Source organism: Tauraco erythrolophus, chromosome 1 (genome assembly GCF_009769465.1).
Source record: "Tauraco erythrolophus isolate bTauEry1 chromosome 1, bTauEry1.pri, whole genome shotgun sequence".
In the NCBI taxonomy this organism is placed as follows: Eukaryota; Metazoa; Chordata; class Aves; order Musophagiformes; family Musophagidae; genus Tauraco; species Tauraco erythrolophus.
The window spans coordinates 125,081,155-125,095,420 of record NC_141465.1 but is presented as its reverse complement, the minus strand read 5'-3'; the positions used below and the strand labels follow the sequence as shown (position 1 = coordinate 125,095,420).

Here is a 14,266-nt window from a genome sequence, read left to right as displayed (position 1 = left end):
AGGTTGCTCAAAGCCTCATCCAACCTGGCCTTCAACACTTCCAACGGTGGGGCATCCAAAGCTTCTCTGGACAACCTGTTCCAGTGTGTCATCACTCTCATAATGAAAAACTGGCTTCCTTATGTCCAATCTAAATCTGCCCTCTTTCAGTTTAAACCCCTTGTCCTCTGTCCTGTCACTATAGGGCCTGGTAGTAAGTCTCTCTCAGAGTTTCTTATAGGTCCTCTTTAAGTACTGAAAGGCTGCAATAAGGTCTCCCTGGAGCCTTCTCTTCTCCAGGCTGAACAACTCCAACTCTCTCAGCCTGTCTTCACAGGAGACATGCTCCAGCCCTCAGATCATCTTCGTGGCCCTCCTCTGGACCCACTCCAACAGCTCCATGTCCTTCTTGTGTTGGGGACCCCAGAGCTGAACACAGTATTCCAGGTGGGGTCTCACAAGAGCAGAGTAGAGGAGCAGAATCGTCTCCCTCAACCTGCTGGCCGCACTTCTTTGGATGCAACCCAGGAGATGATTGGCTTTCTGGGCTGCAAGGGCACATTGCCAGCTCATGTTGAGCTTCTCATCCACCAGCACACCCACATCCTTCTCCTCTGAGCTGCTCTCAATCCATTCTCTGCCCAGCCTGTATTTGTGCTTGGACTTGCCCCGACCCACGTACAGGACCTTGCACTTGTCCTTGTTGAACCTCTTGGGGTTCACATGGGCCCACTCAGGGCCTGTCAGGGTCCCTCTGGATGGCATCCCTTCCCTTTAGTGAATCAACTGCACCACTCAGCTTGGTTTCATCTGCAGACTTACTGAGGGTGCACTCAATCCCGTTGTCTATGTCATTGATGAAGATATTAAGCAATATTGGTCCCACTACCAATTCTTGTGGCATCTACTGAATGCTGAGAAGTTACATGTCAGCATCATATTATTACCTACTTGTCCATTCCATGCTGAAGTGGCTGAAAATTAATGACATTTGGGTTTCTAAAGCAGTTTTTATGCTTTTGAAAATCCTATACTTCTCTGCTCCCAAGTGACAAAAACACAAGGGTCTTAACTGAACTGTACTGCACATTTTTTTTCAGCCTAAACTTTAGGTTTAAAATGCCTGAGAGTCCTTTTTAAATCCATGTTTGTCTTTTCTGATTGAAATGCTTAGTTATCATATCTCTGTCTTTCTCAGCCTTGAAATGATGGCAACTAACTCCTCTCCTTTGCATTTTGTATCTACTCTTCTACTGCAACACCTTTCTTAGTAGAGATTTTCCCTACCATTTTCCCAATCCAAACCATTCTAGGATTCAAGGATTCTACCTGCTAAGAATCTGTAAGTGAAGTGCTAGTGTGAAAAACATAGCACCAGCTGTGTTTTCACTGGACCAAGGCTTGGAGAAAGGCTGCTGAGCTGGGTTTACATGATGGGATTTTGGTAGTATGGGAGGGGTTGTGGAAATGGCCCCTGTAAGTGGCTGTGAAAAGCTTCCCCGGCTCCAAAACCTGCTGCCCATGGAGATTAACAGTGGAGCAGAGATCCACCCCCAGCCTGTGGAAAATCCCATGCTGGAGTAGAGATGCCTGCACCTAAGGGAGGTGGTATATTGTCTCAGTGGGAAGGACCCCACACTGCTGGAGACTGGCGATGAAGCAGAGATGCATCTGAAGTCCGTGGAAGGCCCCATGCCAGAGCAGGTGGCTGCACCCTAAGAAGCCGTGACTCTGCGGGAAAAGCTTGTGCTGGAGCAATCTGATGGGTAAGGATTGCATCCTGCGGGAAGGACGCATGTTGGAGAAGTCTGTGGACTGTTCCATGAGGAGGGGATCCATTGAAGCACAAGAAAAGTGTACGGAGACCTCCTCCTTCAAGGAAGGAGCGGCAGAAGGAGCGCATGACAAACTGATTTAAAAAATTTTCATAACAATTAAGCTTAGAGGTTTAGATGCTTAGAAAAATGGCATTTGCAAGGGAAAGCCAGAAGAGCTCTGATTTTTATAGAAGAGAGTGGGGAGAAGTAAGAAAAGTCTCAAAAGAAAAAATAGCAAAAGACAGCTCTTCACAAAGGACATGAAAAGGAAGCCACCAAATTCATTTGCAAAAGCGACAATTTAGCTTAAATGCTCAGAAAATGCTTTACTTGCAAAGCTGCAAAGCCCTAGGCTTGGGCTATGTTTTGTCTTCACAGCACTGATGCTAGAAAGTGTCACATTACCAGTAGTGGTACCATGGACCACAGGGCTGGAGTCCAGAGCATCGAGGGAGGGAGGGAGGGAGGGAGGGAGGGAAAGAGGGAAGAAAAGAAAGTTGAAAGCTGAACATCTCATCTGACATCAACAAATACAAGCAAGACTTCAAGGATTTGCTTTCCCCTGAGTGCTATTCAGAATAGTACAAGATGCTAAATACAGCCTGGCATCGTCTTTGTTCCCTTTCAAGGTCCGTGTGTAATTCCACATGGAGAAAATGAATAAAACACTAGGAACATCATTGTTAGAAACAGATAATTAATATTCATGAGTTCATAGAACTTGTAAGTTAATTTTCATAGGCCCATTAATGATATTTTTCAAGAAAATAGAAAAATAAGAAAACAGTATTGTCAATACAAGTAATTTCACTTTTGAATAGAAAAACACAGCACTCTCTAAGTCATGAAAGTTACAGAGCCAGCCACTTAAGGTTTTGGAGATGCCAGCATTAACTTTACATATGTGACCTTACTAGAGTTCCCTTATTCCAGATGTGCCAGACGATGCATTCTCTAAATGCAATTCATTTTTCCACAAAGCTCCTGTGCCCAGGCTCTGTGCATCTCCTGCAAGGAGCAGCTGTTCAGTGCCTTGCATACTCTTGTCACCTGGTAGACACCACTGTGCTGTGTTCACAGTCTGCTCCAGAGTGCACGTGTGTGAAAGCTCCAGAGGAAACAACTGGGCCAGGTTTAAGAGAACGGCTTATGCTGATAACCAAGGACGTGACTGATAGCAATCAAACTGGTGAACTCTGAGGAGCACACTACCCCAGGGCCAGAGAGCTAAGCTTTGGTAAAGCTGAGAGCAGAAGACCTGTGGTGTGATGACAGGATGATGGCCACAAGGTGACGGCACATCACCTGTGCCATTGCTCTTCCTTCACCCCAACAGGAGGAAAGTCTGTAACTATAAAGACACTGAAAAGGATGGAAAAAACCAGCAAACTTTGCCTAAGATTTATGGAAGAAGAAGCAGGCCAGATTTTGAGGGAAAACGTAACAATAATAATTGTTGACTCTTAAAGAGTATAAAACAAAATCTAGTTCATTGCTGTCAACAAAAAGGAACCCAAAAGACGTAATGAGGAGTCAGTAGACAGCATCCCTTGAGCTTTGTGTCACACAGGGGTCAGCCTGGCCAGGCCACCCGGGCAGACACACAGATCTTGGTGCTCCTGAGGGCGTGGGCAGGAAGGTGGGAGTGAGGAGAATTGACTTGCTTAGATAGTCAGATAAAATAAAACGAGCTCCTCTCTCCATGACGCCTCACACTTAGCTCTGATTCCTTATGTTCCCAGAGGGGTAAGAAAAGCCTCTCGACATGATCCTTACCGTGTTCACTCCAGAGCGACCAGTCCCTTCTCACACCAAAGTCCCCCACAAGCTTGTTCTTGCAGATTTGTTTTCCTAAGGCTAGCTACTAAACCACCTGTTTCAAAGCACCACACAAGACCAAAATTCAAAAGGTAGGAAAAAGTCCAGCTGCAGCAGGCAAACACACACAAAAGGGGAAATAAAAGAAGATAATCTCCACCATGTACATGTATCTCATTTTATCACCACGCAGACCACCCCTTCACATTCACCAAGGTGGCATCTGAATAGAGATTACGCACCAATGGCTGTATTCACATTTTAAAAGAACTCCCCTGGTCTGTAACAGAGCTGCAGTAGAATGGAAAAACACTCGTGAAGCCTGGATGCCCAATTTGAAGTTCCCAGGACCTGATGTTTTGCAATAGTTTGCATCATACTGCACTTTGTGTGTGCAGAGCACAACCCCCGCTGATTTCAGCAGCACCGGTGAATGCAAAATGTTTCTCCAGAATCCCAAATCAGATATGAAGAAAGTTAAAAAAAGCTTATTTGGAAATGCTCATCAGAAATTGCCCTGTACCACATTAAGTACATTGTAGCACAATGTATTATGTACAGTTTTCAAGGGCACCATTTCTAGTGCTTTAACTGTGCCCTTCTCTTGCCCCCTTCTGCCCTATTCTCTCTAAAACTTGTACCTCTGCTGCCCACTGGACACTAGTTTGCTCCTGGACAGGCTGCTAAGGCTCACTGTCCAATCTGCCTCTTCTTTTCTTTTCACCAGGTCCACCTTTCCTATTCTCTGTAATTAAATCAAACAGCTTCAGCACTTCTCACACTCTCTCTGTGCCCAGAACCAGGATTGGGCAGAGCCTGGAGGAGAAAGGTCTTCCACTCAGCACAGGGGTGCGGGATCCAGAGCTGGAACTGCAGGAGCCCTGCTCAAACCCACCCAGAGCATGTGACTGGGCATTTGAGGATTTTGTCTACTGGAGTTATAGCAAGGTTCTACGTATGTAGGTGTTTGAAGGATGATAGCTGCACCCAAAGCTGGTGAATCTTAAGATGTTACCTTCATCTTCAGAAAGAACATCTTCCAGAGTTCAGACCGTGAGCCCTTGGTCCCAGAGAAAGCTGAATACAAGGATCTAGCTGCAGGATCCACCATAACATATGTACGTGCTTGAAAACAGCGTCACCGCATTCACTGAAAGTGGAATAAAGGACCTCTGATGTACAATGCAGCTCAGCCCAAATGGTTCTGTCTTGGCAGGGCTGTATTAAAGTGTTGGGCAGGCAGAGCATCCCCTGAGGCTCACCTCTGCCACCAGTCCGGCCGTCAGCTCCAATCGACCATTAACCCGCAGCCTCTCTCACATCGAAAGCTCCCTCAGACAGAGCTCCCAGTACACCCAGCACGGCCAGTAGGACCAAGGTCCATACACCAGTCATAGTGATTTCCCAGGAGTCCTCAGAATGACGGATTGACAGCTGCTGCAAGTGCTGTCTTGGCAGCATGTCCTTCTCTGGCAGGGAAACTGAGAGGCTTTTTGCCCCAAAGTTTTAGTCCCTTCGGCATTTGATCAGTCTCATGCCTGGAGGATGTGCAGAGTGTAAACTCCTGCATGTGTTTGATGATGATGAGTATCAGAAATCAAAGACACCATTCAGGCAAAACTCTAAAAACTCTCAGAAAGCAGTGATTTGTGGGCAAGAGAGAAACTCTAGACATCTAACTCAACTGAGTCGTCATCAGACAACAAACAGAATAATCACAATTGAAGTAAGAATTTGTGCTTGAGTCGGTTAAGCTACAGACTCACGAAAAAGAAGAAAAAAAGAAAAGATGCGACAGAAAAAAATAAAGCCTTAAAGCATAAGAAGGTGAATCCAAAATGCCAAAGAAGATTTTTCCCTCTCCTCTTTGATGAGTTTGACAACAGCAAAATCATACTTTGAAAATGCCTTGCTTTAGCTTCCTGAGGAGAGTCACCCATCCCATGCTCACTCAGCTCTCCCCAGACAGCAGATGATGCTGACAAGGCAGAGCCACCATAGTGTTGGTCTGGCAGAAGCCACAAGTAGCATGTGGCCGTGCACAGGAGTGGAGATACTTTGAAGGATCAGAGCAGAAGGTCAAGCTACTAGCAAAATCTAACTTTCCAAAGTAGATTTCCAGGCAGACTTCCTCTCTCAGATCATTTACGACCAAACAGACAGAGAATCCTGCAAAATACTGGATACTATAAGAAGATTTGAAACATTACGTTTATAGAATCATACAATCTTTTAGGCTGGAAGACATCTTGAAGATCATTGAGTCCGACCGTTAACCCAGCACTGCCAAGTTCACCGCTAAACCATGTCCCTAAGCACCACATCTAGTCTTTTTAAATGCCTCCAGGGATGGTGACTCAATCACTTCCCTGGGTAGCCTGTTCCAATGTTTGATAACCCTTTCGGTGAAGAATTTTTTCCTAATATCCAATCTAAACCTCCCCTGGCACAACTTGAGGCCATTTCTCTTGTCCGATTGATTGTTACTTAGGAGAAGAGACCAACACCTGCCTTGCTACAACCTCCTTTCAGGTAGTTGTAGAGAGCAATAAGGCCTCCCATTACCCTCTTTTTTTTCTCTAAGGGCAGACTTTTTTAAAAAAAAAGAAAAGTAGACAACATTTTCCATTTCTAAAGCCAGGTGACTCTATAGGTAAACCCAACCATAGCTCTGACAATTTGCTTCCCTGAGTGAAGAAAGGATGCTTTTGGGAAGGGTCTCTTGATTTCCTCTCAATCTCCTCCTTTTACCCCAGGCAGGGAAGCTCTTTTGCTCTTTCCTAGCTTAAGCTGAGCGAAGCCCTTCCCGAAATCCAAGTAAAGAAAGATTTTTATTAATGAATACAAAACAACAGACATGTAGCCTTCAAAACGGTTTTATTCAATGTTACAAAACCTGTAACGAAATTAAGGTGGGAAGAAGCTGGCATTGGCTCCCTTTATCTTCTTTCCTCACTCCATCCCCTTTCCTTGTGTCCTGTCTCTGAGTCTCTTCTTCCCCCTGCTGCCATCACACGCTCCCTCCCCTCTCAGCTTCCTCCTCACCACTCTTCTCCCTCCTCTTTGCTACCAGTGAGTGAACACTCGCTGCTAGAAACCACACGTAAACACAGACCATTTTCTTTTGGCTGGGAGAACCCAATGTAGCATCTAATTTGTTGCTTTATCCCTTTCCCATGTGTGCATGCACACGTTTTTCCTCTCCTGGAGAAATATTTTAGTATCTGGGGGAAATATTTTAGTATCTGGGAGAAATACGTAAAATTTTTAACTTAAATACTGTTTAAATACTTAAAAAGTGATAAGGATGATTACAAGGGGTTATGAGGGACTCCGAAATTAAATTGGAACTGCATAACTACAGGGAAGGAAGCAGCAAAGGGAAAAATGAAACGATAATGTCCACTGAAGGAACTTTGGAAGGGATGGGCTGACTTCTTAAACTTTCATGAAAAGGGTTTTCCAACACTACCCAAACTCTCTCTTGTAGAGCAGAAATGGGATGAGGTTCCTGCTTCTCCCACATGCTTTGGCCTGTGAATACAAACTTGCTCAGGGTAGTGTGGCCGAGCGGTCTAAGGCGCTGGATTAAGGCTCCAGTCTCTTCGGAGGCGTGGGTTCGAATCCCACCGCTGCCAGGAATGTTTTCCAAGACAGGAGTAACATTTGGCACAAGTATAAATTAGGAGAGGAGTGCTGTTGAAAGGGAAAATCAGAAAATCCCGCAGAGAGGGATCTGGGAGTGCTGTTGGGACAGCAGCAGACACAGTGTGTCAGCAGTGTGCCCGTACAGCCACGAGGGCAAACCCCATGCTGCGGTGCATCATACACAGTATAACCAGTTGGTCCAAAGAGGTGATTATCCTGTTGCATTCAGTGCTTGTGTGCTGTGCAGTTCTGGGCCTCACAATTTAAAAAGGATGGGAAGGTCTTTGAATGCCAATGGTGAAAGGGCTGGAAGGAATGTCTTATAAGGAGCAGCTGAGGGCACTGGGTTTGTTTATTTTTGCAGCCCAGAAAGCCAACCGTATCCTAGGCTGCATCCAAAGAAGTGTGGCCAGCAGGTCGAGGGAGGTGATTCTGCCCCTCCACTCTGCTCTCATGAGACCCCCACCTGGAATACTGCATTCAGCTCTTGAGTCCCCAACACAAGAAGGACATGGAGCTGCTGGAGCGAGTCCAGAGGAGGGCCACGAAGATGATCCGAGGGCTGGAGCATGTCTCCTGTGAAGACAGGCTGAGAGAGTTGGGGCTGTTCAGCCTGGAGAAGAGAAGACTCCAGGGTGATCTTATTGCAGCTTTCCAGTACTTAAAGGGGCCCTACAGGAAAGCTGGAGGGGGACTTTTTACAAGGGCGTGTAGTGATAGGACAAGGGGCAATGGATTCAAACTGAAAGAGGGGAGATTTAAATTGGATATAAGGAAGAAATTTTTCACTCAGAGGGTGGTGAGGCACTGGAACAGGTTGCCCAGAGAAGTTGTAGATGCCCCATCCCTGGAAGTGTTCAAGGCCAGGTTGGATGAGGCTTTGGGCAACCCGGTGTAGTGGAGAGTTTCCCTGCCCATGGCAGTGGGGGTTGGAACTAGATGATCTTTGAGGTCCCTTCCAACCTAAACCATTCTATGATTCTTATACTGAACATATAGGTCAGACCGTGCACAACTGAAATCAGGGAATGTGTCTGATTTAAGCAGTTCAGAGTATGGGCAAGGTTACTGCAGTTCTAAAAATACTCCATCACTGCTTTCCTCTTTTAAGTGCATAGTATTAGATTTTTAGGTACTCAGCATTTCCAGAGGTTTATTTGCTGGTAAAGAGTTGTGATCTGCTGTCACTGGACTGGGGAGCGTGGTTCATGGGCTCTTCACATTTGGGATCTCAAGTAGAGTAGAGTAGAGTAGACTAGAAAAGTAGAATAGAATAGAATAGAATAGAATAGAATAGAATAGAATAGAATAGAACAGAATAGAATAGAACAGAATATTTCAGTTGGAAGGGATCTACAATGATTATCTAGTCCAACTACCTGACTACTTCAGGGCTGACATGTTGCAAATGTTAAGGGAGGAAATGGGACTTGGCTTAAGGGGTCAAAGCAGGCACGAGGAAGGGTTTGATTCTGCATATCAGTGACACGAGGTACTTTGACTCATGAGGCCTTCACAAAGGGTAGTAAAATAGCATTGGACTCAAAGTGAGAGACTGGTAACACCTTGTGAAAGGACAGGCTGGCTGCAAGGAGTGACTGGCATTTCAGTCTCTTGAAATAGTCAGGTGTGAAAGACCTGCACAAGGCTTAAAATTATTTCAGAAATGTAAGCTTATTACAAGACATTGGGAAAAACAGTTTCTCTCTTTTTTTTCCTCCATTTATAGTCATTTATAAAAAGAAGATTTTTTTGCCTTCACTGCTGGATGCTGCAAGCTGAATGTGGAACGGGGCACTTTGGTGTGACAGTCAAGCTAATTTCCACAGCACAGGGAGAGTTATTGCTTTCCTGTGCAATACAAGGTACAGTTTTTGGAACGTCCGTTTTTTTCATTATTCAAAATCAGATTTTCTTCTGCTAAGAACATTGTGCTCTTCAAACTACTCCAGACAGCTGCAGTCACATCAATTTTCTTAGCCGCCCCAAGAAGGACACATCTCACTTGTCTTTAAATGCACCAAAATTGCGCAGTCACCAGTGGATGTCTTGCAGAGAAATTATCCACTTTCATTATGTGCTATCACAGATGTCATCTGTTCTCTTAAAGCAGTTGATTTATGAACTGATTTCAGAGAGCTAACATCTTAGTTGAGATGAAATGTCCCAAATGTCTGATCTGAGAAGTACCCAGGTGCTTTACAGGATAATAGAGCAACATCCAAAGGCAAATTAAGTCAAACTGTGCGATCATTTAGCTGCCACTTGACAATAATGCAAAGATGCTCTGATCAAAGGTCATAGTCCAAACTCAGAGTAGTGTTTAATTACCTGTTCTCCAACTGTGGATGGCATGTCCAACATTCTCCAAAGTAGCTTTTTGGGCTTTAGTTCTCTATTTGAAGAAAAGCTTTCTGAATATTCATGACTTTGTCTTAGGAGAGAAAAATTCTGTGTGATTTAGTACTGGCCACAGATGCTGAGCTAAAAGGTTGGTGTTTGCCATCTACTTACGCAAAGAATAGGCATCCATTTTCTTCAACTCTACCTTAGAAAAAGTGCCTGTGATGTAAAAGTCTGCTCTATTAACGTCTATTTTACCCTCCACATCTCTAAGGGTGTTTCCACAAAAAAAAACTGATTTGTGAAATATATCTGTTCATTCATTCTCAACAGATCTTGACCTGTTGGGCCCCATTTCAGAAGGGATGCCCTCCGACCCAGTTGCACTAGATCTAAGACAGCAACCTAAAGGTCTACATCTCAACCATTTCCATGTTGCTACTAAGACACTTAGAGGAGGAGGACGGAGGCCTGATGTGATTAGATTGTTGTTTTAGTGCCTAAATACCAGCAAAACACACACGCAGCCCCAGTGGTAAAAGGCTTAGCCATGCAGTTATCAGCGACATACATGCAGAGAATCCTGCCTGCAAGCCGATCCAAAGTGAACTTGACAGAGTTCCTTCCTGGGAAGAGTTTGCTTTCTTCCCTTTAGAGACTCCACGCCACCATCAGCCTGCATCAAACATCCAGCTTTTTCATGCTATCTCCTGTAGAACCTCCTCCTTGAGTTTATCACGCATAGTTGCACAGTCCCTACGTAAGCCAGAGCTCCACACTGTCCCACCATTTTAGCTATAGACAAATCTATGTGCGGTCCTTATAGATTTCCCAGGGCCACCGTTTAGCTCACAGCTACTATTGGCTCAACTGCAGAGATGTCTGTCTTTCCTGACTGGATGTTGGAGGCTGATGGAAGGACATGGGAGACCTGCAACCTCTTGAAGTTGCCGTTTTCCAGCCAAGCCAGTCGGTAGGATGGGACCGTGGAGGGAAGCCTCTGTTCTGCAGGTCCGGGAGGTTTTCTGCACACGTTGAGCAAAGCCTTCAGTTCTGATCGGAAGCTGTCATTGAGCCAGCAGTAGATGAAGGGGTTGTAGCAGGTGCTGCTCATTGCGAACCAGTGAAAGGCGAAGTACAAGGCATTGTTGGTGTGGATGGTCTGGCTGGAAAGGAGGACGACATAGCAATTTAAGGGAAACCAGCAGACTGCAAAGAGGATGACAACAAGCATCAGCATCTTTATGGTCTTCTTATTTTTTTTGCGAAGGGCAAAGTACTGCTCAGTAGTGACGTCCCCGATGACATTGCGCAGCCAGAGTTTCTTGGCCACTGTCACGTAGGCAGCAGAGATGATCAGAAGGGGCAGGACATAGAGTAAAATGAAGGTTGTTAAGTCGAGATACTTCCAAAAGAGGTCAGCAGGCTCGGGGAAATCCGGCAGGCACAGGCACCGGGTAACCTCCTCACTGCAAATGGAGATACAGGACAGGAAGTAAGAGAGCACATGGCTGGACACCACGGGAGAAGTACATCAGAAACAAGGGGGTAGGAGGGAGAGAGCTCCTGCTATAAAACCTGGAGGTAGACCCTTCATTTATACACATCACAGTTAAGTGGAGCTCTGCTGTCCAAGGATTTGAGCCACGGAGCAGCCTGTGAGTGATTTGGTGATAATTTCTCATGGGCTTTCGTGACCTTGTGATAATTTTATGAATTTCATCAGTTACAAAATTTCCAGCTGCAAAGAAGCAGGGTTTTGTTCTTTGTCCTTTGGCAAACAGAAACACAGTCTCTGCATATATTAAGGACCTCTCTCTCATTAAAGAACTTTCCAAATATCAAGGCTCATAATAGCATTTTATGGAACAAACAGCTGAGAAAGATTTCGTCACTATGCCAGGGCTGTCAGTTTTTTCCCCATTCCTGATCTGCCCACACAGGTGAGATATTGGTATATCATATAAAATACTCGCATATAGAAATAGAGGGGTCCTGGTCATATCCTCTAGCTTCTTAGCCTATTTCATGTGATCAGCATGATAGAATAAAGATAAAATAATTAAAAATAGAAAAAAGAAGAGAATATAATCCATTGCAAAAGGAATTTGATTAAAATTAAAGACTAGATCCATATTTGGCTGACCTCAACATAAGTTCTGGGCTTTCAGTAGAAGATGTGAAAGTACGGCCACTGAGAGTTTGGCCTCCAGGGAGACTGTGGAGGAAAGCAAAGCACATCCTTACCTGTATTCAAAGGTAAAGAGCTTTTGGTAGATAGCATGTGGTAGGGAGAAACAAGTTGCCATGATCCAGATTACAGAGATGTAGATAACACCTTTTGCAGTAGATAAGCGAGGTTTCAGAGGGTGCATTATAACCTGTGCAAAATAAACCACCAACATTCAGGCTTATGCCATTTCAGGAAACAATTTTATTATTATTTCATATAAACTTCCAGCCTTAAATCAAGTGGAAATTTAGCTGTCTTCACCCAGCTCCCATTGACTGTAAGCTGTACGTGAAAGCCTGAATTTTTCCACCATGGGAACAGATAAAGTCAGATCCCAGTCCCACCCTCTCATTTCAGTATTTGCATCTAGAAGGAGAGAACTGGGTACCAGCTGCTCTTGCACACAGGTTCATTTCCAGGTTCAATTTACTTAATATCAAAAAGAAAAGAAAAGAAAAAAGGAGAAAATAGTCTCAGACTCTTCAGTTTTGGTGACCCAAAGAACCATGGGTTTGTGATTTAACTAGACGTCCCTGACAATGCTCCTGACAGCCAGTGACTTTTCCAGAAACTCAGAAGCTTTCTAGCAGAAAATGTCAACTGTACTGGTCGGTTTTGCATGGTTGTTGGGTGACTCCAAACTGATAATGCCTGACTGTCCCCTGTTTTGATACCCTGATCAACAGCAAGCCACAGCTCTGCTTGTGACAAACATCAGTATGGTACCGTCAGCTCTCCAGTATTCGGGGTAACAAGGGGTGAGACATCCCAGAGCAACGGGAGACAGAGCTGTGGAAGATAAGCGGGGTATCCCTGCATCATGATGCTGTTCCTCCATGGGGCAGACACATCACCCCAGTGGAGGGTCATCCACATGAATTCCTATCAGAATCTTGGACTTTCTCGTCATTTGAGAGCTACTGGATTACCCATCGCAGAAAAGCTCCCATTCCCCAGTTGGAAGAGGTCACAAGGTGATGGACATCTCCCATCTCCCACCTTGCTGTAGGCTTGAAACTGTTCTTTTCCATCTGTCAGCAAGAACTGCTCTCGTACCCTGTCAGCTCCTCATGCACCTAACATTAAGCTGGGAGCTGAGAAGGAAAGGACATGGGATCATCCTTTCTTGTTTTAATTACGCACTCCCAAGCTTTCTGGCTGCCTGCTTCAGAGAGCTCTCACCTGGTGCCTGTCCACGGCAATGGCTGTGAGGGTCAAGGCAGAGACATGGAGGGAGCAGTACTGTGCAAACCTACTGACATGGCACATCCCCTTCCCGAATATCCAGGTACTGTTCACAAAACGAGCCTAAAACCAGAATACCATTAGTTTTGTGCACCCTCCACCACCACCACATGCTTATAGATATTTGAGACACCTCTGGCTCATAATTCCTTATGCTATGTAAAAGATATTTTTTAAATAGCAGGTCCTTTGTAGAATTGTATAATTTTCTGGCTTCTGAACCCTGAAGAGGCAGGTTAGTGCTGCTCAGTGGCCCAGCAACACAGCAGAGCAGGACCAGAGATGTTTGTTCTGCTTTATTCACAGTGAGCCCTTCGGCAGTCTAACTATTGAGGCAACCCATTCATTTTTCCCTTTTAAGCCCTCCTTACAGGTTAGGGCTGACCTGTACACCTCATCTTACTTCAAAGCAAACTACAGCTTTTCAACACAGCTTGTAAAACGACAGTAAGCATTAATCTCTTTTTCAAGAGGTTCATACTATTACCTCAGAAATACTTCAGAGAAGGGAAAAAAAGATCAGAATATTACAAAGCACAAAGTACTCACTGTGAGGTTATTATTGTTCAAGTACTATCAGGGCCACTTTTAACAAATGAGTAATTTCAGATTTTCAATTAGATAACTGGAATTAGTGAAGAAAAAGATGTGGAGTTTTCCAAAGATAACTCCAGTCGCTGTAATTTGGACTGGACAGTACCTGCAGGACATTCATGCACTGCCTATAGCAACATAAAGAAGAAAAGGTCACCAAAGTAACTGCGATGCCTTTATGGCACCTCTGCCCCAGTCTTACCAGTGTAAAAGGCGTGTTGAGGAGCGTGATCATGATGTCAGCTACAGCCAGGTTCACGATGAACAAGCTGGTGGCCGAGTACATCCGCTTGGTCTTGACGACAACATGACAGACCAGGACGTTGCCGAAGAGGGAGAAGATGATGATGAAGGAGTACGCCGCAACGAGCAGGGCTTTCACCGTGACGCTCTGCGACTCCGCTCCGTACCGGCTCCTGCCCACAAAGCTCTGCCAGTCGGCCAGGCTGCTGTTATCCCAGGAAAAGAAACCCGAGATGTTCAGGATTTTAAAAGGCTCCTCCAGACTCCCGTTGAGAGGCAACTTTCCTGAGGTCACAAAGGCATTAACCAAGTCGGGGAGGGAGAGCAAGACAAAACAGGACAACAT

General features: G+C 45.0%; 1 protein-coding gene and 1 non-coding gene across 2 annotated transcripts; one reads left to right on the top strand and one right to left on the bottom strand.

The window, feature by feature from the left end:
• Positions 1-7,170: 7,170 nt before the first annotated feature.
• TRNAL-AAG (transfer RNA leucine (anticodon AAG)) lies at positions 7,171-7,252 on the top strand. Its single transcript has one exon. It is a non-coding gene; the product is annotated as a tRNA-Leu (tRNA).
• Positions 7,253-10,449: 3,197 nt separating this feature from the next.
• GPR83 (G protein-coupled receptor 83) lies at positions 10,450-14,266 on the bottom strand. Its single transcript, XM_009977530.2, has 4 exons — positions 13,880-14,266; positions 13,021-13,146; positions 11,853-11,986; positions 10,450-11,074 (listed from the first exon to the last, which is right to left on the bottom strand). Exons 1-4 carry the CDS (start codon positions 14,264-14,266, stop codon positions 10,450-10,452), a joined length of 1,272 nt encoding a protein of 423 aa, XP_009975832.1.

What these genes read in the sequence shown, in the direction of transcription:
- GPR83 (XM_009977530.2), bottom strand. Translation starts at nt 14,266, where the DNA reads ATGTTGTCCTGTTTTGTCTTGCTCTCCCTCCCCGACTTGGTTAATGCC. An exon ending in TCAACACGCCTTTTACACTG is followed by an intron (nt 13,147 to 13,879) that starts GTAAGACTGGGG and finishes TTCTGGTTTTAG; the next exon opens with GCTCGTTTTGTGAACAGTAC. An exon ending in CTCTTTACCTTTGAATACAG is followed by an intron (nt 11,075 to 11,852) that starts GTAAGGATGTGC and finishes CTCCATTTGCAG; the next exon opens with TGAGGAGGTTACCCGGTGCC.